Here is a 26,869-nt window from a genome sequence, read left to right on the forward strand (position 1 = left end):
AGAAGTATTGTAATCTAATAGTATGTCAAAGGTCACACTACTGAAAACTTCAAGCTTTTAATAATGCTTGCAGAATATATTAACATGTTTTCTTGCCTGCAGGTTCCATCTGTACATAAGTACATCGCCCTGCGGAGATGGTCGCATTTTCTCCCCTCACGAAATGATGGCCGATTCGGCGTCTCTGAATGCGGACAAGCATCCGAACCGTCGGGTGCGAGGGCTGCTGAGAACGAAGATTGAAGCTGGTGAAGGGACCATTCCGCTCAGGTTAGCCCCAGTGTTGTAGCTCTTATCCTTTTTTTACCTATGTCACTTTGGTAGCGGGAGTTCCCTTCTTCATCGTGTATGTACGCAGTCTGAAGTTTAATCACGTCACCTATTCTTATCAACAAGTCAGTGTCAGTTACAGTTGCCACATTGCATAACATCTTGCATTGGCTATGGACTTTCTACGTTGTAAAAATGAAGCAATAAATGCATTGCTGTTGCTTATTAAACGCACTGTAGGGGAGAGCTAGAAAGAATAAATTTGGTGATGAACTGCATTGATCCACCTTTCTGAAGTCTAGCCACATTTGCGGCAGCTGACAACTAAACAGAGCTGTTTTCTCGGCTTGCATTCAGTTGGAGCGGCTGCGAAGTTGTTTAGCATGAAAAGCTGTCAAAAGTTCAGCATGGCCAAGGGATTGCTGGTGATATGTTTGCTTACACGGGAACCGGTAAAATGAAGACATAACATGATGGGATAGCATGAGTGTGGTACGCGTACAAGGGCTGTTTCGACTGACGTCAACAAGGGAAGTTAATAGAGTTTAAAGATGGCAATACGAACATTTTCTCTGTCACAGATATTTGGCACTTACGAAAATTATCGTTGGTAGAGGATATTACTACTTCAAGCGTGATTTCGTCGTTGAAGCATGTAAAGAGACGGGAGGCCTCTTGCTTTATGAAATGTCACACCATAGAAGCATTCTGTGCAATAGTATCCGTGAAGGAGATTGGCAAAGAATATCGCACTATGGCCCCTGCAGTTCGAGAGAAACTTCAAGTTGCCCAATGATTCAAAGTGGGAAAATAGTGACAAATGAATTCTTTAAAGGCTTCACAGTCGGTGAAATACCCATGAGAAAAAACTTTCCTTCACGTGCGAGGCTTTCTAAGGGAGCCAAGGGGTACTTCCGATGGGGCCTGTTGGTACAAAAGAGCTGTAGAATGACAAGCTGATTTGGACAAACCTAGTTTGCGCACCGTATCGTTCATAGCGTTTTGTATTTTAACTATGAAAGCGTTGTCGTGAAGCCGTATTAGTATGCTACATAGTTTCGTGCTGCAGTGTTTTGGATGCCGGCTTCCTAGCGATTGGACACTGCCTGAGTATAGCGCAGAAACACAGAAGAGGAAGCGAGGACAATGTACTGGCGCTTCCGTCGCCCAACACTTACCCCACACACAAGATGGTGGTGCAGTGGTGCTTGACTGCTTATCCGTAGGTTTTAGGATCAAATTATGGTTGCCAAAGCCACATTTTCAATGGAGGTGAATGTTCTTAAGGCCTGTGTGCTTAGATTAAGGTGTATTTTAAAGAAATATTGAACAAAAAATGGAAAAAACTGGCAAAAACATTGAAATGCTACTCGGGAGAGGAGACGTGACTATTCCTGTAAACGCTGTTTATTTCACCTATTTTTTGAACAATACTGCAGACAGTAATCGAAGCAGGAGGTCTTCGATGTGTTGGTTGTATTTTTGGTAGATTGTCAGCGTGCCACAGCTGCACACTCTGCTGTGTCACCTCATTTACTGAGCTGCATGTAGAGTGGACGTCTTCCTGTCCCCCTCTTTCCTCTCTCCACGTTTACTATCATCCTGCTCTCCCCCTTCCACAAACGCACAGTTTCTTTACCACAGCCGAGAGTATTGTTTATAGCTGGTGCTGTTCATAGTGATTCTGGGCTTCATGGGGGAGCTGAGTTGGTTGAAAGATGCGGGCAACAGTTGGCATTGTTGGCATACCCGTTTGCAGTATGTGTAACGTCGCCAAATGTCACCTCCTCTAGTTCACAGCCTGGACGCTAGGCGCGACAGTTTGTAAAAAGCGCATTAAATTTATCATTTTTCCCTTGTTTCTGTTTGTTGTGTCGATGACTTTGAGCCCTCAATCTTCCAATATGGCTGAAATTTTGTTCAGTATCCTTTAAAAAAAAAACCCGATAGTCAACATTTTGAGGGTCCTCCACACTGCAGCATTAGTCATAATCATATTGTGTTTTGGGACGTAAAATGCCAACAATTATTATTGCAGTTGAACCCACTTTATAACAGACATGCAGCGGGCAGCAATTCTCATCTTTTGTACGAGTTGTCTATAATAAGCAGCGTACCACGTATGCATTTTCTCATGCACCCACATTTCGATGCAGGCACATTTGTGTCTCTTATACCCAATTGTCTGTTCCATCAGTGTCTCTTATAAAGGGGTTCGACTGTCTCATATTTGAGCAGGTTGGGCCCCGTGCTGCAGACATGGGATGGAGTGCTGCACGGTCAGCAGCGGCTGCTCACCATGTCATGCTCAGACAAGCTGGCCCGCTGGAATGTGCTGGGCCTGCAGGGCTCACTCTTGTCGCTCTTCATTGAGCCCGTCTACCTGGAGAGTGTAGTGCTGGGTTCCTTGTACCACCCGTGGCACATGCAGCGTGCCATGTGGGGCCGCCTCGAAGGCAGTCTGCACTTGGAGGCCGAGAGCCCTTTCCAGCTTCACCGGCCTAGGCTGGGCGCCATCTCCAGCCCTGAGTCCCGACAGGTGCGTGTTGGTCTAGGGGTGAACACCCACCCTTCAATGTGTATTCATATGCATGAGCAGATACAAAAAGGCATGTGGGGACAATGTGGTTGTAGCAAGCGTAAGTCTGGGTTAATTGGTCATACTTCGGAAAGGCCTTCGGGCTGCGGCAGTTGGCTTGATGATAATGATGTCAATGACAGGCTTTCAAGGGTTCACGTCTGTTCCCTTTGTCCTTGGCCGCTTGTGGGCAACCTCACGACATTTGATCATTCATTTGCCTACTGATATGCCAACATTTACTGCAGGAATGTATGAAAAATTGGTTTGAAGGAATCAATTTCGGCTGCATTAAGGGGGCAGACTGCTCTTAGACATTTTTTGTTTATTTCTTCAGTGATCTTGATCAAACTGCACAGAATTATGCAGTTTTCTCTGCTGATTTCAAATGTTTAATTAGTTTTTCTGTAACTCATCTTATTCCTGAGATAACTTCAACCCCTATTGTTTAAGGCCGCCATAGAAAAAAAGTGCTTAATTAAAAGTGATATTTAAAACATCCTAACATAGACTAATGACTATAGATTGGAATAATGCAAGAGTTTTTTGTTTTTAAGCCTTTTTTATTATTTTACAGCAAAATGAACTATCCATTTTCAAAAGCAGTTGGAATTGTGTTAAAATTTTGATGAGTATTTAATTAAAAAGGCTTGTTCTCTAAAATCTGCTCCCATACTTGCACCCTACACGCATACAGGTTTCCATTGCAAAAAGAATTATTGTTGTACCTGCCCTAGCTGCAGAGGTATTGAGGCCTCAGAATTGAACAGTTGTAAATTTACGTTTTTGAGAAAAATGGAAAAAACTGAAAACACAGAAAACACACAGCTTCTTCAAAAAGCAACAATCATAGTGTGCATCTTTTGCAATCCTCATAAAAGTGCTCATAAATTCGTAGCAGAGCTTCCAACACAAGTGCCGGCAAATTATAAAGAGGCCTCGAAGTTAGTTCCCCATTTTTTTTGAAGGTTCTTCTTGTTAACAGCACCAAGGATCTGGACAGTTAGAATACATTACAAAAAAATTATCACTTCCTGGTGTGTAAAAATTTGCAGAGAGATAGCAAAATACTTGCAGATACCAAATATGTCAATTTTAAAAAATTATTTTTTTTGTCGCTTTTTGGTCCCAAAGAGCAGTCTGCCCCCTTAAATAGCCAAATCCTCGTAATTCCAAGTAGAGCAAAATTTAAATAAGTGGGCTAATTCAGTATTGCACAGCATGTTCTGGCAAAGTTGTAAACTTTTCAATAAGAAAAAGGTCTTGTAAATTCTCACTTTAAAACTGCCAGATAGTTTTAGAACATATCCAGAACTAATAGACTGCTGTATGGGGAAAGAAAAGTGTAGTTTTAGTTCATTGTTTCCATCATCACTGCATCTTCAAAACAGTGGGCTAATGTGACCGCCTTCGCTAACCGTGCGAAAGGACCGTGCAAAAGAAACTACCAGCCATCATGGCTTACGCAGTGTTAGGACCCACCACCGATCACATGCAACTTGTGCAAGCAACCACTACGGCAGTCACTGCGTGAAGCACATTCTTCTGGGCTCACATGCACTTTTCTGCATGCACTGCTTCATTTGCACTCCACATTTTTTTAATTTCTATGATACCTCCTTGCAGTATTATCATAGTTGACGCTCTCTTGCGTTTCATGTTTTTCTGTCTCTTTAATGCGCACATATTGTAAATGTGACATGCGCAGCAGTTCCGCTGCTTGGATAGTGTTGCGCTAATTCCGCACTTTTGTCAAAAGGGGTTTGCAATTGTTTCGGCTGTGCGCCTGCAGAACTGAACCTTGCTTTACTCGTGCAGTCCTCGGGCGAGTCTGTGCACATGGTCTGTACACACTCTGCCGCGATGTCCGACGTACATTAAAGACTCATTATCATTAATCCTGATTCTATTGGCCGGACAGAATGTCTAAAATAACATACTATCAAGCAGTGTGAAGTAAGGAATAAATGAATACCTGCATCAGTGCTCTTTTATTTGGTGAATAATCCTGCAAATAATTATTTTTTATGAAAGCAGTATGCAAGCTGCAGTTCACTTCCTCTTGTGACTTCCTTGCCTGTCTTGATCCGACATGTGCTTCTCAATCTAATTTTTCCCCTACTCCCTACCACCAGCTCATGCACACAAATGTTGTTCTCCCTTGAGTTGTCTAAGTTACTCTTTGGGATTCTTTGGGGCCTGTAGTTAACAAGCAGAGTAAAAGCTCTGCGGAGCATCCCTTGGGACACATTGGGCTACCCTTGTTAGGGCCTCCTGATGGGTGCCTGTTCAGTACTACTGTATATTGCCGATTATATGCATACACCGCAACTTGCAACCCCTTCTAGGCAAGAAAGCGAAAAGTTGACTGTGAACACAGCCTCATGCCGCGGCCACAGCACCCCAGTAAGTCTTTCAGAAGAGGGAGTGATACAAAGAAACATTTATTTGACCATCAAACATCGCTTACGACTGGTCGCTTGAGAGAATGGTGCAGCAGTCACAGTCATTGCCATCGTGTGAGCCACTGCTTCTGCTCACAATAGAAATGGGTGCTGGTGGTACTGAAATGCCACACTTGGAAAACTGCGCCGGCCATGTCGGTTGGCAGTCTATATCAAGCATCATTAAGATTAGTACCTCTACTGTTCCAAAATAAATATCTATGTCAAGACTCAACTGGCAGTACTTTAAAATTGCGTCTTAAAGGGAGACACGAGTCTTTTAGAGCAAAAAATTGCTAAAAAATCAATTTTTCAAAATATTTTTTTTTTTTTAAATCTCGAGGTCCAAAAGAATCTATTGCTGGAATATCAACGCGTTCCGATTAGTATTTATTTTGTTATTGCGTTCTAAAGAGATTTTCATGATCACTCTCGCTCGAAAACGCGCCCCCAAAACGGGCAATTTCAATGCCGTCGTCTGCGGTAACCGTTAGCCGCAGCACGGCCATTTTGGAATCATTTGAAAGCAAAATTTTTCAGCAATCCGGTTTTAGCGAGAAAAATACTCTAAGTCTGGCGACTATGGAGCTACACGCCTCCGAAAAGGAGGGAATACTCGCACGGCATTGGCGCGTTTATACCACGTGGGGCAAATCCTGCTCTACGATTGAACGACCGAAAATTTCGTCTGCCCGACTGTGTGGAACAATGCGCGACTCCTTGTCACAAATTGTTCGGACGCGACGATGGCTGGCGGGCGACGCAAATTCGCGACAGCTCATGCCTACGGCAAAATCGCAAGCGTCGGTCTCGGATACCTGAAGCAGCGTCGAGTAAATCGACGGTGATGAGCTCCGCGACATGCACCAGCGAGTGTACGATATCCACCGAAGCTGCAGCCGCGCAAGCGATGCCTGTGGCCGACGACACGAGGACAACGCGCGTCGATACGCATTTTGTGACAGAAGCGGAAAAAGTGGCAATTGAGCATCGCGCGGAAGAGCAACAACAGAAGCTGTCTTCGTTATCAGCTACCTGCCGAAAGCGGTCGCTTATCGGAGATTCCCCGGAAGCGGCGGGGTCCGGCATCGAGTTTACGCTGCTAAGCCTACCGCTCCTAAACCAACTGCTTCGGTGCGCGAAATGCGAATTCTGCTCTGGCCCATTGAACTTGTCACGGGGCGACCGTGAGTACGGATTCGCAGTTAGAATAGTGGTGAACTGTGCCGTCTGCGGAGATGTCAGCGCCGGATGGAGCTCGCCGAGAGCAGGGGGGAATGCGACCTGCAACCCTTTCAAAGTAAATGTGCTTGCGGCTCGTGCAGTTATGAGCACGGGCAATGGGCAGACCGTGCTAAACGACATTTTTTCGGCCCTGAATGTGTCTCGTCGTGGAATGCACAACAAAACGTACCAAGACTATGTCAAAACCAAGATGAACCCTGTTGCGATGAACGCATCCGCGGTTATTATGAGCGAGTGCGCAACAGCTGTGAAGGCCATCTATTCTGAACTGAATTTCGGGAACCCCGGCAATATCGCAGTTTCCTATGACGGGACTTGGCTCACTCGTGGCCACTTGTCACACATTTGTGTGGTAACTGTAATAGAACTGTTTTTGGGCTATGTGTTGGACTTCAAAGTTCTCTCGAACTTCTGTTTGGGTTGCGAGATTGGCCCCAAGGACGACGACCCTCGATGCAGTGAGGGGCGAGCTCGGCACAAGTGCCAAAAAAACTCTTCGAGCAAGTGTGGCAGCTTGGGCTAGTTGGTATGGCATGACGATAATTATAGCGCGAGAACAAAACGACGACACAGAGACAAGAAGGTATTTCGTGTCCTTCTTGTCTCTGTGTCGTCGTTTTGTTCTCGCGCTATAATTATCGTCTTCGAGCAAGCCTGGCCAGATGGAGGTGGAGGCTGCCAAAATTCTGTTTCGCCGGCCCCTCGAAAAGCATGGATTCCGCTACACAACGATGTTGTGCGATGGCGATAGCCGCGCTTTCAACAGCCTTCAGGAGGAGCAAGTGTATGGCTTCGTGGCCATCGAAAAGGAGGATTGCGTCAATCATATACATAAAAGGATGGGCGCTGCACTGAGACACCTCCTGCAGAAGAGCAAGGGGGAAGGTCGGCCAAGCCTCGGTGGCAAAGGAAAGCTCACTGCTGAGCTTGTAACGAAGCTTACAAATTATTATGGTTGGGCACTCAAGGCACACCAGGGAAACATCGATGAGATGGAGAATGCTGTCCTTGCCACTTACTATCATGTGACTTCTACTGATGCAAAGCCACAACATTCACGGTGCCCAAAGGGAGCAGACTCATGGTGTGCCCACAACAAGGCAGTGGCAAGGCAGCAGGCTCCTCCTAAGCAACGGTACAACCTCCCGGAATATGTTGCAGAAGCGCTCCTTCCAGTGTACACTCGCCTCTCAGATCGAAAGCTGTTGGTGCGCTGCCAAAGCGGCAAAACTCGAATGAGAGCCTCCATTCAGTGATCTGGTCGCTTGTACCGAAAACCAAGCACGCCTCGCTCTTCACAGTCGAAACTGCTGTTGCGGAAGCGGTTGCTCGGTTCAATGCTGGAAAGAAACGTTCTTCTGAGGCCATTTTGAAGGAGCTGCATTTGAACCAAGGCAACACAGATGTTGAAAGATGTCTGGAAAAGGACCAGCAGCGGCTTGCGGCATGTGACAAAAAGCATACCAGAGCAGAAGACTTCAAGAATGCCATGAAGAAGAGGCGCGTGAAAGAGAGTGATGGTGATTATGAGCCTGGTGGCTTCTAGAGCAAAAAGGACTCCCATCTGTTGCTTTTTAGGGGCGAAGCTCCTTAAGGTGTGGGCTGTGCGTCCCCTGTATGTAGCCACCTCTCGTTTAGTTTTTGCAAAGTTCACTAGATGGCGGTGCCGTACCTTGTATGGAGCCACCTCTCGTTTAGTCCTTGCAGTGTTCACTAGATGACGGTACTTGTAGCTGATGATGAAAAGATGCAAGATGTTATAAACCAGATGGCAGTACTTGAAGTTGATGACGTAAGATGCGAGAAGATATAAAATGGGAAGGATGTCACATATGGTGCGTGTCATTTGTGGAAGGCAATCGTTTGATTTAGTGCGGCGACGTACGCTAGGGAAGCGTTGTAATAAAATCGAGTGGGCAAAATGTACGGAGGATTCATGGTTTACGAGGTTTACCTTCAGAGCTTCGCCCACTCATCATCATTCACTTCGTGGATATGGCGGCACTTTTTTGGCAAGAATTAAACCTCTTCTTCAAACTTCTTTTTGTGTTTTCTCAAAATCAGTTTTTTGCCTATGTGCTATACTGTTGCCCACAGTATCTTTTGATCTGGTGATCAGATTTCAACGATTCTTGTTGCAATTGACAGCTTACGAGTTCCTATACACAATAAGACTACTAAAATTTATATTTATTCAGGAGAAAATTTTTTATGTGCTGATAAATCTCATGAAAATTCCAATGTTCCCAACCATTATATTACATATGGCAATAACTTTTATAAAAATAGAGCTAAAATTGCAGTGATAGTATAGTTGTGATCCTTGATTATTCTAGACTATGTCCATATAAAGTGTTCAAGGATATTTAATGATTAAATTACAGAATAATTGGGCAATCCAACCATTCATTATTTATTCAATATCTCTAAAGCTACTTGAGATAAAAGAAAATGGATTGCATATATCTTCACAGCAGGTTAAAAGATACATTGCCTGAAAATTTCATTTGAATATGATAATGAACAGAAAATTTTTTTAAAACACCAGGGTCTCCCCTTAAAGAACGTAAGGTAGCTATTAGAAGGCCGAAAGTGTGCCATATTCTAGTACCGTGCTGCTAATAATGCGCCCCCGCTCGCCGTTGTCAATTGCATGAGAAAAAGAGCCGAGCTTCACTCTTTGAATAACGACGGTCTCCCGCTCTGCTGCAGTGCAAGAAATAATAATAAGCATGCTTTTGTTGCCTTTTTTTTTTAGCGTTGTGATTGGCTTTTAAGTCGTCTAGTACGGATCGAGGACTGCCACTGGCCGCTGCGCGCCTGTGTATGCTGTGAAGTCTACTTGCAGGGTTCATGTCTCGTCGAGAAGCGCAACTGAACAGTGCTTTTCTTATGTGTTTATCTCCATTATGGGTGAAAAAAGCCGTCGCTTGCATGATAGCTACGCTGTCAACGTAAAAGCTGTTTTGACAGCGCGCTCTGTAGGATTGGGCTACGTGTTGCTAGTCTGATTTGCGGCAATTCATGGCTTGCAAAGGCCAATGCATCACAAGTCATTCACAGCCATCAGCCAAAAAGTTCGTGTTACGACAGTGTATGCAGTCTGCGCCAATCTTGCGAGTTCTAGAGAGCTCACAGTGAGGGAAGTTGGCGGAGACGATATTGCCATTATGTACTACTGTACGTGGCACAAACGGGGCCACAAGAGCCACATTGGCATCGGCCTTGTTGTATTCCTCGACACTGGACTTTGTTTTGATTTCAAAGGCCTGTCGAACTTCTGCCTGGCTTGCAGTCGGCACTAGGCTCTGCCATACTAAAAATGGAAAAAAGTTTGCCAAGCGTTTCATGGCCCTGTCTCTGAGGGGTCAGCTCAAAAGATCTGTGAGAGACAAACTTATGGTGCTGCGTTTCAGTGGCAGTGGCCACTACAAGAAAAATTGTTCTTTTTTTCTTTGTGCATATTTCGTTATGTAGTGACATCTTTCATGAATAAACACTAAATTTTAACTTCAAAACTCATTTTTCTCAAAACACATATTTTGCCATTTTTTTTCATTGTGCCCTCCTTTTTCGGATACTTCTAAGGCTTGGATCTGCATGAAATTTTGCCCAAATTTTCCCAAAGTACGAGAAATGCAGTTATCTTGTTTAAATTTCAACATTTTTATCATATCAAAATTTCATGTAACCCTTTACTAGGGTAAAAGTATGAACATGCTAAAATTTTTTACGTCTATTGCATATTTTTATGCACTTCTTAATTAGTTTACTGCATTCTACATTTTATTTGAAACATTATGAAGTACCATATTTACTCGCATGATTTGCACCCTCGCATAATCTGCGCACCCCCAATATTTTGCCAGTTTTACTAAACAAAGAAAAAGGGAATTTATTCGCATATTATGCGCTCCCGGAACCGGCCGAGCCAGTTCGCGGGTGCACGCACAAAGAGACCTTGAACCTTTGGATGCTTTGGAAGGGCGCGCCTCACCGACTACGAGAGTGCAGTCAAACAAGCTGTGAGTGCGAAGTCTCTTCTTTCGAGGACTTCACCTGAACAAGGGTCCCTAGATTACCGTACCTGAACACTCAAACTTTGTCAGGTCGCCGGAACAGCTCGAGCGTTTATCCCCCTTGTCTTCCTATCAGAACACTCTATGCCCATCTCTACCGCCGTGAGACTGCACGCTCTCGTTGCATCGAAGGTTTGCCAGCGCCTGTCACGCTGACTGTTCCCCTTGTCTGTGTCTGCGGTGCAATGCAGGCTTGGTCTATTTGGAAGTTCAGGTTTCGCCATCCATCTATCGTGTTTTCAATGTTCCCTTGTGATGGGCTACAATAAATAGAGATGTGATGGAAGTCAAGCACGCTGTAAGAAAGTTTGCCAAAGAAGCCAAGCACTTCAGCATGAACTTCTTCAACGTGTGGCGATCGGCGCGATCGGTACTGGAAAAGAGTATGCACTCTTGCCAATACAAGTTTCTTGCCGTTGAAGGACTCACTAAGGTCTTCCGGAGTTGCCGTGGCATGGGACCTAGTTTTTCCCAGCATTATCGAACAGTGATTCAAGAAGATGGATCACTTGAATGCGCTCGATGTAACCAAGGACTACGCGCTTTGGGAGGGCACTGACAGCGGCCGCGACAGGGATTCTCAATCAAAACTCTTGATCAGTGATTCCCACTAGACCGCGTGTGACAGTATCTGACTGGTTAAAATACATGTTAATTCTGTTTAATAAACAAGTACACTTCATTTGCACTTCACTTTCTTTCCTTTCTTCTTTTTTTTTAATGTATGTACTGCGCGTGTTTGGACTATTGCACATTATTTCATAAGAATTTGAGAAATCTCCACTTAATTTGCACGCCCCTTCCTTGAAGCCCCAAAGTCGCAAAAAAAGTGTCCAAGTTAAGTGAGTCAATACGGCATCAATGGTAAAAAATTGTGGAAGTTTAGTGATAAAAAGAGGGGGGGGGGGGTGCAAAAGGCCTAAGTTTTTCTCTTTGTCATGTTGCAGAACTAAAAGTGTGCAGCAAGAAAACCAATTATATATTTCAAATCATAAAAGTTCTATAAACAGCTCAAGTTTCATTGCTCCAGAGTTAATAATAAAAGCAAACTCACAGCTTTGCCGCAAAGGCGAAGCAATGAACGCGATAGCAACAAATTGGGAGGTCACGCGCAGAATGGCAAGCAGATTGAAACATGCCCCGCATTTCTTATGCACAAGTAACGCCCGAAACGTACTCACACATACAGATGAACGTGAATAAGCGTGTCGGTTGTTGCTTTGCTGTGTCTGAAAAGCGCGCCCTTTTTGCAAATGAAGGCTGTGCATCGATTGGAGTGACCTTTGTGCGCCCCATAACTACAACAGAATCGTTCCAGTGCAAGCCCAACGCCAGCCAAGGCGTATGATCCTCCCCACCGGGAAATATGGGCGCTTGAGAGATCGTCCACTTCCCTCCTCTCCACGGGCCAATGTACACGTGAGAGATGAGAGCCACCGCGCGCTCATTGTGCCATCTTGCTGATAATGCTGAAAACGCAAGAATTCTCTCTCCCACCCCACCCCCCTCCTCCACCCTGAGATGCCCGCCAACAGCAGTAAGTGATGGATATAACTAGCTTGCCGTTTGAACATTGAAGGAGGTGCCCCGCAGTGGCCTAGTGGTTAATGCCTCGCATTCACGACACGGAGGTCCCACGTTGGATTCCGCATATTGGAGTCCTTTTTTTTTTCTGGATGTTTTTCTTTCTTGCGTTTTCATATATATAGATACGTATACATACCGTATTTACTCGATTCTACCGCGCCCTCGATTGTAACGCGCACCCGATTTCCACCGCGAAAAAAAAAAAAACGTAAGACATCGATTGCAATGCGCACCCATTTTTTCTCGCTGGCCCGCATGATCACACCACTCGAAAAAACGACTCCTTTCGGGAGCGTCTTCCATTTAAATATGAGGTACGGGCGAAGCTTGTGCCCATCTGACGTGTAACAGAGCATTGCCGTCACTGTAGTTTTACCGTGGACCGATGTCAGCGCGCGAACTTGCTTCGCCCCCGTCTTCTCGACGGTTGTGGTGCCAGGCATGTCGAAGTAAAGAGGCGTCTGATCGGCATTCCCGATTTGCCCAAGCAGGTAGTCGTTGTTGCGCCGCAAGTTTAGGACGAACCTCTCAAAACTGTGAAGCTTTTCATCGTACTCCTCCGCAAAACTTTTCGCATATGCATGTTCCCCTTTGGAGGGAAAAGCCTTTCCTCTTCATAAAGTTAGTTAGCCAGCACCTGCTCGCTGTAAACTGGCTCCGCATTAGACATTTTTCTAAGACTAATTGCATAGCCCGCACTTGGAGCAGTTCTGCCATCACGGGCCGCTGTGCTGCTCGCTGCTAAAGCACATACTCGCCGAGCAGCTCTTTAATTTGCGGAAACCGACCCTGCTGTGGTCCACTGAAGTCTTTGCGTAAAGCTTTGCTGTCGAAAATCTTCTGCTTTTGTTTCCGCCGGTCCCGCACGCACGTTTTGGGAACTCCGAACGACCGCGATGCGGCCCGATTTCCGTCCGTTTCTGCACACGCGATGACTTTTCTTTTAAAAGCGGCATCGTGGTGCACTCGAGTTTTTGGAGTCGGCCATTCCACGCCGTCGATGCTAATGCACTACTAGATGAACTCCTCAGCACACGTACGAAGTGCCGCACATGAGAAACACATAGGCAGAAATGGACGACGCGCCATGCCGACGCACGTAGGGGGCGGCCATTTTAGATTTGCCGATGGCAATAGATTGGCCGTAATTTTTTTGTTCGTACTCGATTCTAACGCGCATGCGATTTATGAACTCGCTTAACCGGAAAAAAGGTGCGCGTTAGATTCGAGTAATTACGGTATACAGTGCATGACACCGGCACCCGCAGCGAAATCCAGCCCGAGTGTCCATATAATTGCTATCGCAATAGATGAAAGTGTCTTCAAGTAGCATCTCCCCTTATGGATATGGTATTTGACGGTAAACCTTTTTCCCGCTCCTAGCTTCATTGAACACTGTATTCAATGTTAAACATCTAGAGTCCCAGAATTAGATTTTTTTTAATGCTGCTTAACTGGGCACTAAATCGCTGCAAGCACGAATGAGGGGGGAAGGATTTTTCCTCGTTTCGAGCTACGCTATTACATATGTGTTGTCACTATGAATGTTGTACTGACTTCAAAGATTTTTTTCGTTCCTCCAAATTTCATTCAGGGAAATTTTTGCTTCTTCCTCGTGACCCCGTGTCTATTCGTATGGGGATCTTTTTAGAATCGGGGCTGCTGCTTCAAAATGTAGTACCCATATTTATGTGATAACTTTCAGCACTTTGAGTGACTCGTAGGCAGCTTGCTACTGACTAAAACCACACACACTCATATTCTTAGCACACATTTGTTTGGAGCATCTGTGCTCTTCTTCGTGCCTGTGCAAGTATTGAATACGGATAGTGTGCCACAACTGGCAGCTTTAATTGTTTCAAGTAATGTAGGTAACTACTCTCAGACCTGGCGTAGTGAAAGAAGAGGTGAAGAACGGCAGCACACTCATGTAGTGCTCAAGGTGTGCAGTCGGGGTGCGTACAGGCCCATGAAATTCTTAAAAACCCTTGAATTTGAAAAATGGGTTGTCAATGCCCTGGAAAATCATAACATTTTTCATTGTCCATGAAAGTCCTTGAATTTCTTGAGCAGTGCACTCCCAGATTGACGTTTTAACCTCCTTAATATGGTAGATCGCTGTCGACCTGACAAACTGCCCAGTTTATAAACGGCAATTTAACGTGTGTGCACATGGTTCTGTTTTGCAGAACTGGGCTGGGAAAAAAAATTGTTCGTCGGTGTGGCGTAGCAATGAATGCTATCTCGATCATTTTTATAATCTCACACTCTTGTAAGCATTCAGTGCGTGTTGTGTTCTTAAGAACCTACCAAGACTACTAGATTTTTTTAAATTTAATTGCGAGATTGGTGTCCGTTTATGGTGGTACAATAAAATTGGCCATGTTTGAAAATATAAAGGGAAAAATTCGAAGTTTGCATGCCACCTTCAGACCTTGAAAAACCTACGACAGATCCTGGAAAGTCCTTGAATACCCTGAACTTTCGCTTTGGAAACCTGTACGAACCCCGTGTGCAGTTTCTGATGGCATAACACGAGTGTTGTCAAGTGAGTCGTCGCAATTGTCCCTTCAGTGCTGCGTTCTTTGCAGAAGCTTCCAGCACCTGTTCCTGAGCTTTCTGAAAATGTAAACGACCCTTTCCTTCTTTTTCTTTTTATTACAGTAAAATGAAGATTTGCATGCATTGTTTTTTGCATGTTAATAGCCAAAAACAGTGTTGCCACAGAGTGCTATCGACTGTGTCTTCTTTTCAAGTAATGTAGCATGAATGGGGCAGGAGGAGTCACACACATAGCATCGTAAAAAATCCCAAGCAAGCCTCCGCCGATGGTGAAAGATAATCAGACCAGATTTGAAGAGGAGGCTTTTGCTTGATCATGGACCATAGTTCAAGATGACAGCAGAAAAGCCTCTGAGGAGAATGCACAACTGCATTTCTAATGAAATGCTTTATTGAATCTGTATGCACATACTGTTGTTACTGTATCAAGAGGAATCCTCATGCGAAATTTCATGTCTTATGATGGGGGGGGGGGGGGGACGTTCTTCAAATGTAACTTTCCGACCATAAAGAATGTGTGGCCAAACAGGTTGGCGCCGCTTCTGCGCGTCGCGGCGATGCCTCCAAATACGGGCACCAGCGATAAGAACACTCTTGCCTGAAATAAGCGAGAAAACTGTGTGTGTGCCCCGATTCAGGGGCAGTCGTTGTAGAACGTTCAGTGCGAAAACATCAAAGTTATGTTATCCCACATCTGGTGACCCGGAAAACGAACGTACTGCAATGTCATGGCCGACGAGGAAACCCTTGCTGCCCTTCAACAACAAGTACAACAACTGCAACAACTGTAGGCCCAGCAGCAAGTGATCCAGAACCAAGAGCAGCAGCTCCGGGAACAGCAGCAGCGCAATGAAAACGAAGCACTCTTGTCCGACGACCGTGCACCACCCCACTTGGGTCACGCCCCCCAAAACTTCGCTCCAGCGGTCCCTGCCACCTCGGGCGCCTCCATTGCTGCGGCCGCCACCAACACGGTCGTTTGTCGCGTCGCCGTCAAACTTCCGCCGTTTTGGGCAGAGGCGCCTGACGTGTGCTTCGCTCAAGTCGAGGCGCAGTTTTCCACGGCACGCATCACCCAGGACCGGACGGGCTATGACTACGTCGTCGCCCATCTAGACTCTCACTATGCGGCTGAGGTTCGCGGTATATTTGCGAATCCCCCTGCTGATGACCGTTACCTACACCTGAAGAGGGAACTGATCCGCCGGCTTTCACCTTCACAAGACGAGAAGGTGCGTCACCTACTCCAGCACGAAGAACTCGGTGACCGCAAGCCATCGCAGCTCCTGCATTACATGCGTGACCTCTTGGGCAGCACCCGGGTCGACGACTCCCTCCTTCGTATCATCTGGCTTCAGCGTCTACCCTCACATGCGCAGGCCATCCTCCAGGTGCAGCCGAATCTGCCGCTGGACCAGCTCTCTCACATCGCTGATCAAGTCGGCGAGATTTCGTTACCAGCATCACCTCTCACCGTCAACGCCGTTGACACCCGACAGTCCAGCAGCGAGCTCGCGCGCCGTGTCGACGAAATCACCATCAGCTGGACTCAATTCAAAGGCGCCTGGATTAAAGCCCGAAGCTGCGTCTACAAAAACGCTCCCAAAGCCGAGACAACAACGCCGCTTCATCGCACGGAAATGATAACGGCCCCTGCTACTACCATCGCCGCTTCGGGGACAAAGCCCGGAAATGTCAACCACCTTGCTCAGCTGGACGTCAGGGAAACTTCAACGGCAGCCCCAGAGACGGCCGCAAGCTGCCAACTTAGAGGTCGTCGCATATTCGTCACCGACCAAGGCACAAAGCGGCGGTTCCTCGTCGACTGTGGCTCCGACATCTGTTGCTTTCCCCAAACCTTCCTGCGTGACAAGCGTCCTTGCACGTCCTTTGAGCTCACCGCGACGAACCATTCGGCCATGAAGACCTACAGCTCGCTCCGCCTTAACATCACCTTCGAAAACCTGTGTCGAGATTTTCCATGGAATTTCGTCATCGCCGACGTCGCAGAGCCGATCATCGGGTCCGACTTCTTGGCGTACTACAATCTTCTACCTGACTGCCAATATGACCGACTTATCGACGCTACAACAGGCCTCTTCACGACGGGCCAACGTGCGACCACGTAACAGCCTAGTGTCAAGGCACTCACCATTGGGAACCAGTCGCCATACCATGACATCCTCGCAGAATTTCCCGACCTGACTCGACCTAGCGGGCGTCCGCGAGAGGTGCGTCACTCAACCGTGCACTACATTAGTACTACTCCAGGCCCCCCGGTCTCATGCCGCGCCCGTCGGCTAGCCCCGACCACTTACGAATCGCACTGGCCGAATTCAAAGCCAGCTCCGCGAAGATACTGCCCGCCGCTTGGAGGGACCTTACGCCTCACCGCTTCATCTGGTACCAAAGAATACCAATGGCTGGCGCCCCTGCGGAGGTTATCGCGCCCTCAAGGCCCGCACCGTCCCCGACAGGTACCTTGTCCGTCATATACAGGACTTTGCACACCGCTTAGACGGCTGCACTATCTTCTCAGTGGTGGACCTCGTAAAGGCCTACACACAAATTCCTGTATATTCGGATGACGTCCCAGAGACCGCAATTATCACGCCTTTCGGTCTATTCGAATTCCCTTTCATGAGTTTTGGTCTCCGCAACGCGGGGCAAACCTTTCAGTGCTTCATCGACGACGTCGTCCGAGGCCTGGACTTCTGTTTCCTCTACCTAGACGACATCTTGATCTTCTCACGCATTGAAACGGAACATCGCCAACACCTTCGTCAACAGTTCCAGCGTCTCAACGAACACGGCTTACTCATAAACGTTCAGAAGAGCATGCTCGGCGCCCCCGTCGTCACGTTTCTTGGCCATAAAATCTCTTCAGAAGGAACTAGACCCTTGCCTGACCGCATCCTGGCCCTGCAAAATTACGCGCTGCCTGCCACAGCGAAGGACCTCCGCAGTTTCCTGGGCATGTTCAACTTGTACAGGCGCTTCGTGCCTAAAGCAGCCACATATCAGCCCCCTCTCCATGATGCGTTGGCCGGCCAACGCGGCAACCATCCTGTCACTTACCGTATTTACTCGATTCTACCGCGCCCTCGATTGTAACATGCACCCGATTTCCACCGCGAAAAAAACAACGTAAGACATCGATTGCAACGACGCGCACCCATTTTTCTCGCTGGCCCGCACGATCACACCACTCGAAAAAACGACTCCTTTCAGGAGCGTCTTTCATTTCAATATGAGGTACGGGCAAAGCTTGTGCCCATCTGACGTGTAACAAAGCATTGCCGTCACTGTAGTTTTACCGTGGCCCAATGTCAGCACGCGAACTTGCTTCGCCCCCTTCTGCTCGACGGTTGTGGTGCCAGGCATGTCGAAGTAAAGAGGCGTCTGATAGGCATTCCCGATTTGCCCAAGCAGGTAGCCGTTGTTGCGCCGCAAGTTTAGGACGAACCTCTGAAAACTGTGAAGCTTTTTATCGTACTCCTCCGCAAAACTTTTCGCATATGCATGTTCCCCTTTGGAGGGAAAAGCCTTTCCTCTTCATAGAGTTAGCCAGCACCTGCTGGCTTTAAACTGGCTCCGCATTAGACCGTTTTCTAAGACTAATTGCAAAGCCCGCACTTGGAGCAGTTCTGTCGTCACGGGCCGCTGTGCCGCCCGCTGCTCAAGCACATAATTACCGAGCAGCTCATTATTTGCGGAAACCGACCCTGCTGTGGTCCACTGAAGCCTTTGCGTGAAGCTTTGCTGTCGACAATCTTCTGCTTTTGTTTCCGCCGGTCCCGCACGGACGTTTCGGGAACTCCGAACGACCGCGATGCAGCCCGATTTACGTCCATTTTTGCACACGCGATGACTTTTCTTTTAAAAGCGGCATCGTGGTGCACTCGAGTTTTTGGAGTCGGCCCTTCTACGCCGTCGATGCTAATGCACTACTAGATGACGAACTCCTCAGCACACGTACGAAGGGCCGCACCTGGGAAACACATAGGCAGAAATGGCCGACGCGCCATGCCGACGCATGTAGTAGGGCGGCCATTTTGGATTTGCCGATGGCAATAGATTAACCGTAATTTTTTTGTTCGTACTCGATTCTAACGCGCATGCGATTTATGAACTCGCTTAACCGGAAAAAAGGTGCGCGTTAGATTCAAGTAATTACGGTAGACCCCAGCCTTAACGCAAGCGTTCGAAGACTGCAAAACTGCCCTCTGCAACGCTACGCTGCTCTCCCATCTCAAGCCATAGGCGCCCCTGGGTCTTTTCACAGACGCCTCTAGCACCGCCGTCGGAGCCTCTCTCATGCAGCGTGTGGGAAACAACTGGCGCCCCTTGGCGTTCTTCGACAAGAAACTCTCTTCCCCGAAGCCGCCCCCGCCTTCCGGCAGCATCGGCGATGCAACCTCGCCTTCTGCGGAGACGACCTGGCCAGCCTACTACAGAGAGCTCCTTGCCATCTACGAAGCAGTCCAACACTTTCGCCACATCCACGAGGCACAGCACTGCACCATATACACCGACCATAAAGCTATCACCAGGAGCCTACCAACCCCCGCACGCCTCCCGTAATTCGCCGACAACAGCCTGCAACGCCTAGGCTCGCACCCTACACCACCCGCCTTGGACGCCAGGTGTGGGTCCCCAAACCTCTTCAACCCTGACGGTTCCTATCTGTGTGGGGAGGTGGTGTGGCGAAATGGGTCGGCGCCGCTTCTGCACCTGCGCGTTGCGGCGATGCCTCCAAACACGGGCGCCAGCGATAAGAACACTATCGCCTGAAAAAAGCAAGAAAACTGTGTGTGCGCCTCGATTCAGGAGCAGTCATTGTAGAACCTTCAGTGTGGAAACATTAAAGTTATGTTATCCCACAAATGCTACCCCGAGGCATGACACAGTAAATGTACTGTGTACTCATAAATCGTGCACTTATCTATATACTCATAGAACTTGGTTTCCTATGAATTGCTGCTGCCGGATTCTGTAGCAGAGAACAGGTGTGAAAAAAAAAATGGCAGGATGAAAAAGACGGTTATGAGGCGCTTGCTTGGGATTATAGACTAGATTTGTTTCGCTCCTTTTGTTTTGATAATCTTTAAAGTTGAAGTGGTGGACTAGGGCCCCATTGGCAGCAAGGTTGTTTATGTCTCCAGTTTAGTTCATTTCCATTTATGGCAACTACGCTGCAGTTAAAAATCGCAAGTAACTTTTTCCAGGTTTTCCTGAGCTCTTTTTGGATTTGTTAAGTTGTCTGACAATAGGAACACGTTGGTCAAACAATTCCCATTCATTCAGTCTCGTAACAATTCTTGTACAGTATCAGAAAGTGCAGCAGCCTCTGTGCTAACTTAAACGTTTAGATACAAGTACATCTGCCATAAAAGACTCGCAGAAGGAAATGTTCTTGAAGTTGAGCGTGAAGAAAAAAGATCACTATTGCCAGAAGGGACTTGCAATTCAAAACGCATGCCTCCTTTGCGTAAACTTGTAGAAAATTATGCGAAAAAAATAAAGGAAAAAACTCTTTAGGCGCTTAACTGGGACTTCTTGATATCAGCTAAATACCAGGCGTGTGTTGTCTGCAGGGATGCTATTTAAGCACTGTTAAGAAAATTAAGCAGTTAAGAGCTTGTGATGAACAGGCACCCACCAATTACTATAGACTTTGATATTCCGATGTGCTTGATTTTCATTTTTTTTTTCTTCAGACTGCCGCTCTCGACATAAGTACATTCATATAAATGAACAAAAGTTTAAACACTATTATGCACTGTTCAATAATTAGAGCTCCGCTTGCGTGGTCGCTCGCATGTTTTACTCTGAGGAATGCAAAAGATTCGTGCTTTGCCTTTTGGAACGTACTTGGCCGATATCTGCTATAATTGAGAGGCTGTAAAGTCCAGTTGAATGAGCTGTTGCTGAATGCACCTAATCTGTAGAACGGAGGTTCTGAAAACTTCTTGCCTTGGGCCACTCAAGCGACTTAGCCAGAGTGCTGCGGAACGGCTAACTTTCACTTGAGGATGAAGACAATTGAAAGTGGAGGCGAGGGGCAAGTGATGTCATCTTTTAACGCATGCCACCGTGTTAACACTGCCCGCTTTGGCTTGTCTTCTCTCTCTTTTTTTTTATTTTAATATAGAAAGCCATCACCGCTGATGCAGAGCTGCCAAAAATACATTGAATTTGAACCCCCTCCCCTCTTTCTCGTGCCACTCCGCCAGTCGCGTAAAGTAGCCGCTGACCATATACTGGGTACTTCAGGCACACTTGTGTGTTTCGCGCTAGTGAAGTGCCGGATGTTCAGAGGCCTGTTTTATTTCTTAAAAAACAAAAAAAGAAGGCATGCAAGTCGCACGGTGAAAAGGCCAATGACCGATACACCGCTCGTAAAGCTAAGCCCAAATGCTTGTGTAGCCCACAGCCAGCACGAATGGAGCCGCGCACGTCGAAGTGCTTGTTGCGCGTTTTGATTACAAAGCTGGCACAGAACAGTGGCAGACCACCGTGTACGAAAGCTGTGCCATGTTGTCTGCAAGGTTACTGCAAGCTATGAACAATGTGCCGAGGTGCCCCTCAATGTTGTTTGATCTGATTTGAGTGCTAATGAGCATGAATTACTAGTGCTAGACGCATTCTGTCGCCATCGGTCTGCAAATCGTGCAAGTTTCATGGGGCACACAATGCGATGAGTCTTGAGTGTTGCTGCCATGCGGGTTTCTCGCTTCCCTCAGACATCCGGTGTGCGCATACAGAATGTGATGGCTTTATTACGTGCTGAATTCAATGAAAATTTGGTTTTCTAAATACTTTTGAAGCGCTTTATAAGAGCCATTCACTGGGGAGCACTTCTTGTCTCTTACACGAAGTGTCTCCTATAAGCAGGTTATTGTGTTCTCATTTTCTGATGAACTCTTATTTTTATGCAGGCACTGGAGTCTCCTATACTCATTTGTCTCTTACATCGGTTTCTTATTTTAAAAAGTTGAAATGTAAATAAATTCCTAATGGGGGTAAAATGGGGACGGGTCGCATTTGTTCCGGCTACACGCGGAACCCTAAGATGTCCTTCGTGGAACCTCCAGGCCACTTTGAGAACCCGTGTTGTTGGAGAAGCCAGACTGCTAAGTTATTGAGGCTCCACTTGCAGGCAGCTCTTGAAGTGGAGCTGATCTATTGCAAAGTGTCTGAGGATGGATATTTGGTGTATGTGCTAGTCCTACTTTTGGTTAACTGTGATGACAAGTATGGTTACGCAAACTGGTTTCAGATCAGGTGAAAGAATAAGTAATTTTGGTGACGTGACGAGAAACCTTGAATGGAGAAAAGTGCATGGCAAATTTGTTGTTTTTGATATTTTGATAATAGCGATTCTGAGGCATCCTTTGCCTCACCCCCTTCGAGCCCAAATTGTCAGTGTACTTTACTAAATCCCTGTGTGTATTCTGTCCTCTGTGCTTTCTTGTCTTTTTCGAGTCAACTCGTGCCCTCATTTAGTGAAAATCTTAGTGTGGCAAGTTTTGTGTTTGTCTTTCAGCGCTTTGATGTTGCTACTGTTGCTTGAGAAGCACGAAAGTTGGGAAATTTTGTAAGCTTTCCTTTCTTGAAATGTAAAATCTCTTTAATGTTTGTGTGTCGTTGTAGTTAAGCATCAGCCAAACTAAGCTTTCCTTTCTTGGAATGTAAAATCTCTTGGATGTTTGTGTGTCGTTATAGTTAAGCATCAGCCAGAAACTGACTGTGAACTACATAAGTGGCTATTGGTCTTTACAGGGCAATATTGCTCGTTACAGGGTAAGTACAGCATATCCAACAATAAATGTGTTATCGCAACCCTCCCGCCCCCCTTTTTTTTCTGTTTTGTTGTTGTTGTTGCTCGTGCCGAGGGATGTTTATGGGGGCGCATCATCCTGTAAAGCAAGGTTTGCTTGCATGATTATGCACTATTGTTTTATCGTATCAAGCAGATTCTGGTTGCGTTAGTGTTGTATAAAAACTAGGCAACCGTGCTTTCTGGGAAAACACTGTGTTGGAGGAAAAGCTGCAACAGTGTAGCCTAGCGAAAAAATAAAAAATCTGGTCTTTCTTTTGTATTCTAAAATAGATGTGGGCGTTGAATGCTATCATTGCATTCCTTGCAACCGACATTTCTTGTTCAGGCCTCCGTCTGCACTATGACTGCTTTGCCTTTTTATGTCTTTTCACATCAGGAAATCCAGTCACCATATCATCTCTTCTGACATGGCCGGGATATCCGCCTGCACATCTCTGCACTGTTTTTACTCTTGACAGCTACCTCTTTATTGCGACACGTGGGTCTTGGCCTGCATCACGTGTCATTTTGCTTTTGGCTTGCTCTTCCTCCTTGGATGCCATCTTTTTTTTCCCGGACAGTAGCACTGTGTGTTCTTTGTATGAGTTCAAAGCAATAAGTGTTTGCACCAGGGCAATGCTGTGACTGCAAATGCTTGCGGTTATTTCGTTTCGTGTGTGGGTGTATTACGACGTCGTTTACTGGCCTAAAGCTAGCCTTGTGCCAGAATTTCTCTCATCACACCTTGATGTGTGTCAAATGAAAAGAAATACGAGATTCCTCTGGAATTGACCAAATAACTAAATCATAGTTCATTTGGTTTTGCTTTCCCTGACAGAGTTCCATCGATACCCATTGATTCCATCGATACTCACAATTGCTGAACCAGGGAGCATTTCGTTTGTACCAGGAGCAACATCATACATAATATATATATGGTCACTATGAAGTGAGCTCATGTAATGGACTATATTATTTGTCATCTACATAGTTTTTTCAGCAAGTTTCGAACTTGGCAATTTCGGTAACGGACAGCTCGTATACTTATCGGAATAAGCAAATACATGCCTATGACCTGATCTAGGCATTCGAGCGCAGCGGTTTCCTTTCTTGTCTTGTTACTCTCATCCTGGAATCCTAGTGTTATTTGACTTTCTTAGCGATATGCCAAGCTGCACATCTTGTATCCAAGAGCTTTTATCATGAGTATCAGAAGTCCCCATAGATCTCTGCAGGTTTCTTCTACATTCCGCTTCTCACAAGGGCAGGCTGGTGACGGCTTTAATTTATAGAAATGCTTCGATGAGCAGGAGCAACACCTGTGGGATTCTGGGTTTTTGAAAGTGCTACTTTTATACGCTCTGCCGGTGAGTAGGTTCCTCAGATGCCTTTCAGGAAGAAAATTTGCAATGGCCACTGTTGGTGCATTGCTTTTAGATTAATTTTTCTGGCACTGTTATAAAAAATGCAACTGTGTCATAATGAGAAGCATTCAAATGGCTGTTTGATCTCTGTATATTATGTTGCCTGTGGCTTTCACGTGAGTTTTAGATCTTATCACTTATTCTGTCATCTATACCTTACCTTCATAGTGGGGTAATTGTTAATTTCAGTTCTTTGAGATTGCTTTCTGGCTTCTCTCTCTCTCTGCCTTTTTTTTTTGTAGGTCTGCAGTGGTTTTTCTTTCAAGCACAGTGTTTATTGCTTTCTCATTGTTCTGGCTCACGCCTTGTAGTTTCACATATCCAGAGCAGCTTGCCTGGTCGTTATACAATAACTGATCTTTTGACTATGTTTGAGTGTTTCTTTTGCTTAGTACTTATCGTAAAGCTTTCTTTTAGAGCATTCGTTCTACCATTACTGCCGACTTTGCTAGCTGCTGTTTGGGCTGTGACTTGCAGCTATTGAACATGTCGGCTGTTTTATTCCAAGCTTCAATGGCAGCCACATTCTTATAAAGACTACTTGCAGAAAAAAAAAAAAAGCGGGTCCAGTAGGGGAGGTACCGAGTTATGACTGCTAGCATTTCGTACTAGGGAACCACAGATAGAAGTGAGAATTTAGCTGGGCGGTTTTCCTGCTGCAGTATAATGCATCATGTGCATGGCATCAGGAGTTTGTCACTTAATCCAACAGGCACTACAGTTTCCCTATGCGCTAGATATCAGATTTGATAGCTTACATTTTTCTTCTCTAGATTAAGGCTGTATGTGTTAACTGATTTCCTTGTACAAAGCCTTAATTCATTAACAAAAACATGCAAGCACCTGTGCATCGTCCTTTTCCACTCCTATACCTTTTAATTGTCTACTGTAGTGGCACTCAGAGGTTGAAGTGTTACTACCATGAAAAAAGGGCACTGTTTTTTTTTAATGCTACAGTGTTAAAGAGCTCGTTTCTCAGATATTCGAGTGTCAGCATCGGTGTTGGCGTCGTTGGTTGTCGGCAAAAAATGATAATCTTGTCCTTGACCGAAACATTGAGAAAGATGCAACTAAAGTGAATAATAAAAATTTAGGAGTCTGAGAAAACATGGAACCCAGGTAGCCTGCCACAGAGCATGAAGTTTGCTGAAACTGCTTAAAAAAAAAGCACTATGGGAATGCCATGTAGTGGAACGCATCATTATTGACTGGCAGAAATGTAGAATGGCACCGGGTGTCAAAAGATGTGAATTTGGCAACCGACGAGTGTTTTGAAGGCCCACCCTTTACAAGGTGCCCAGACATGTTTAATCATGATCAGCAGCAGCAGAACCATCAATAAATTGAACAGCTGTGTAGGTTCGCATGTTGCCCTACAAACGCGTAGTGTGGCTTTTGCTTATTCGCAAAAGGAATAATTATGGTGAAGTGGGCACTTAACAGCTGTGCCTGCAGTGTGCACTCAATGATACTATGAAACGGCTGATGTTGCACTCGCAGTCGTTTGTTTTCTTTGTCATGGTTGAAGCATGCACCGAGAACCTAAGCACATTAGTTAGCATTTCTGAAGGCAAAGCTCAAGCGTTTCCCCCCCCCCCCCCCCTTATTTTTTTAAAATAGCAGGGTGCCTCAGTATATGTGCAATCATGAAATAAAACTTCGAATGGTGTGCATCCTTTTAATATAGCAGAACTTCATGATGAAGTTCCATATAATGTTTTGAAATACTCCCAACCGAAACGCCATTAGCAGGAGCCTTCTTGGCACTTCCTTATCACGAGGCTGTGCAGAAGCTATGTGCCTTGTTCTTTTTAATGAACATTTTCTTTTCAGTGACATTGAGCTGCTGAGATGTTTTTCAGGCGGTACCAGATATCTTCCATCACTTCCTCTTGAAGCTGCCTTTGCAGTCAAAGTATACTGCCAGCCTGGCCAGAATCAAAGGACATCCTGTAGTAAAAGAAACGAAATTATTACCTAGTGTTGCAATACAATGTTAATTCTAATGCTGTGCAAGCACTTGATAAATTTGATACTGCTGGCAAGAAAGTAGCCTTTTCTATCCAAGAGTGCACTTTTCAAACATGAAGCGTACTAAAGTTTGCTTTGAACTTAACATTTTCAGAACTATGACCCATTTTCTGCAGGTGTTTTTTAATTTTGTAGAGGTGGGAATTTCTAAACGAATGCACCAGGCAGATCTTATATACAAATATGGGGTCTTGATTTGCATAAGGGCAATTATTCAACAAACAAAATACTTACAATGCATTGGCTGTGATGCAGTTTCCATGTTTGATTACTGCATCAAAGCCAATGCCTGTATCTATTTTGTCACAGCCATTGTCTGTAATTATTTATTCCTCTACAAAATTACAAAATGCCTCCAGAAAACTGCTGATAGTTCTGAAAAAGACAACTTGAAAGCGAATTTTAGTGTGCTTCATGTTTAAAAGTGCATTCTTGAATAGCAAGGACTATTTCCATGCCGGAAATATCAAATTTCAGAAGTTCTGAAAGTTCAGACATTTTCTATAGTGCACCAGGTAGCCTAAAGCATTTGTCACTTGCTTGGATGCCGTGGTTGACCGGAATTCGAGTGTCAAGTGCAGTTGCCAATGTATGCGTGCCAAATAATCCACCATATAAGGCCCTGTTTTAGCAAAAACTTCCTCTTGACATTATACTTCGTCTCGTTTAAAAATTCAAAATACTCTGTTAGACGTGTTCTTTTTCTCTGATAACTGTATTAACAGTTTCGCTTTGGGACCACAATGAATTGCAGGTGCATGTGAGATGATATCTGGCAATGAAAGCTAATGTTGGGTATGCTCTGTCAGGCTCTTCTCTGCACA

General features: G+C 45.7%; 1 protein-coding gene across 2 annotated transcripts in view; it reads left to right on the top strand.

The window, feature by feature from the left end:
* Nucleotides 1–26,869, top strand: part of Adar (Adenosine deaminase acting on RNA) — a 33,255-nt gene that overhangs the window by 3,054 nt on the left and 3,332 nt on the right. Inside the window, exons 3-5 of one of the 2 annotated variants that reach the window (XM_037423233.2) lie at nt 103–270; nt 2,509–2,809; nt 22,551–22,571. In XM_037423233.2, coding sequence (XP_037279130.1) covers nt 103–270; nt 2,509–2,809; nt 22,551–22,571 — 490 coding nt within the window. The remainder of the gene's footprint in view (nt 1–102; nt 271–2,508; nt 2,810–22,550; nt 22,572–26,869) is intronic. The other variant, XM_037423234.2, reaches the window with a different exon arrangement.

Source organism: Rhipicephalus microplus, chromosome 4, assembly GCF_043290135.1.
Source record: "Rhipicephalus microplus isolate Deutch F79 chromosome 4, USDA_Rmic, whole genome shotgun sequence".
NCBI lineage: Eukaryota > Metazoa > Arthropoda > Arachnida > Ixodida > Ixodidae > Rhipicephalus > Rhipicephalus microplus.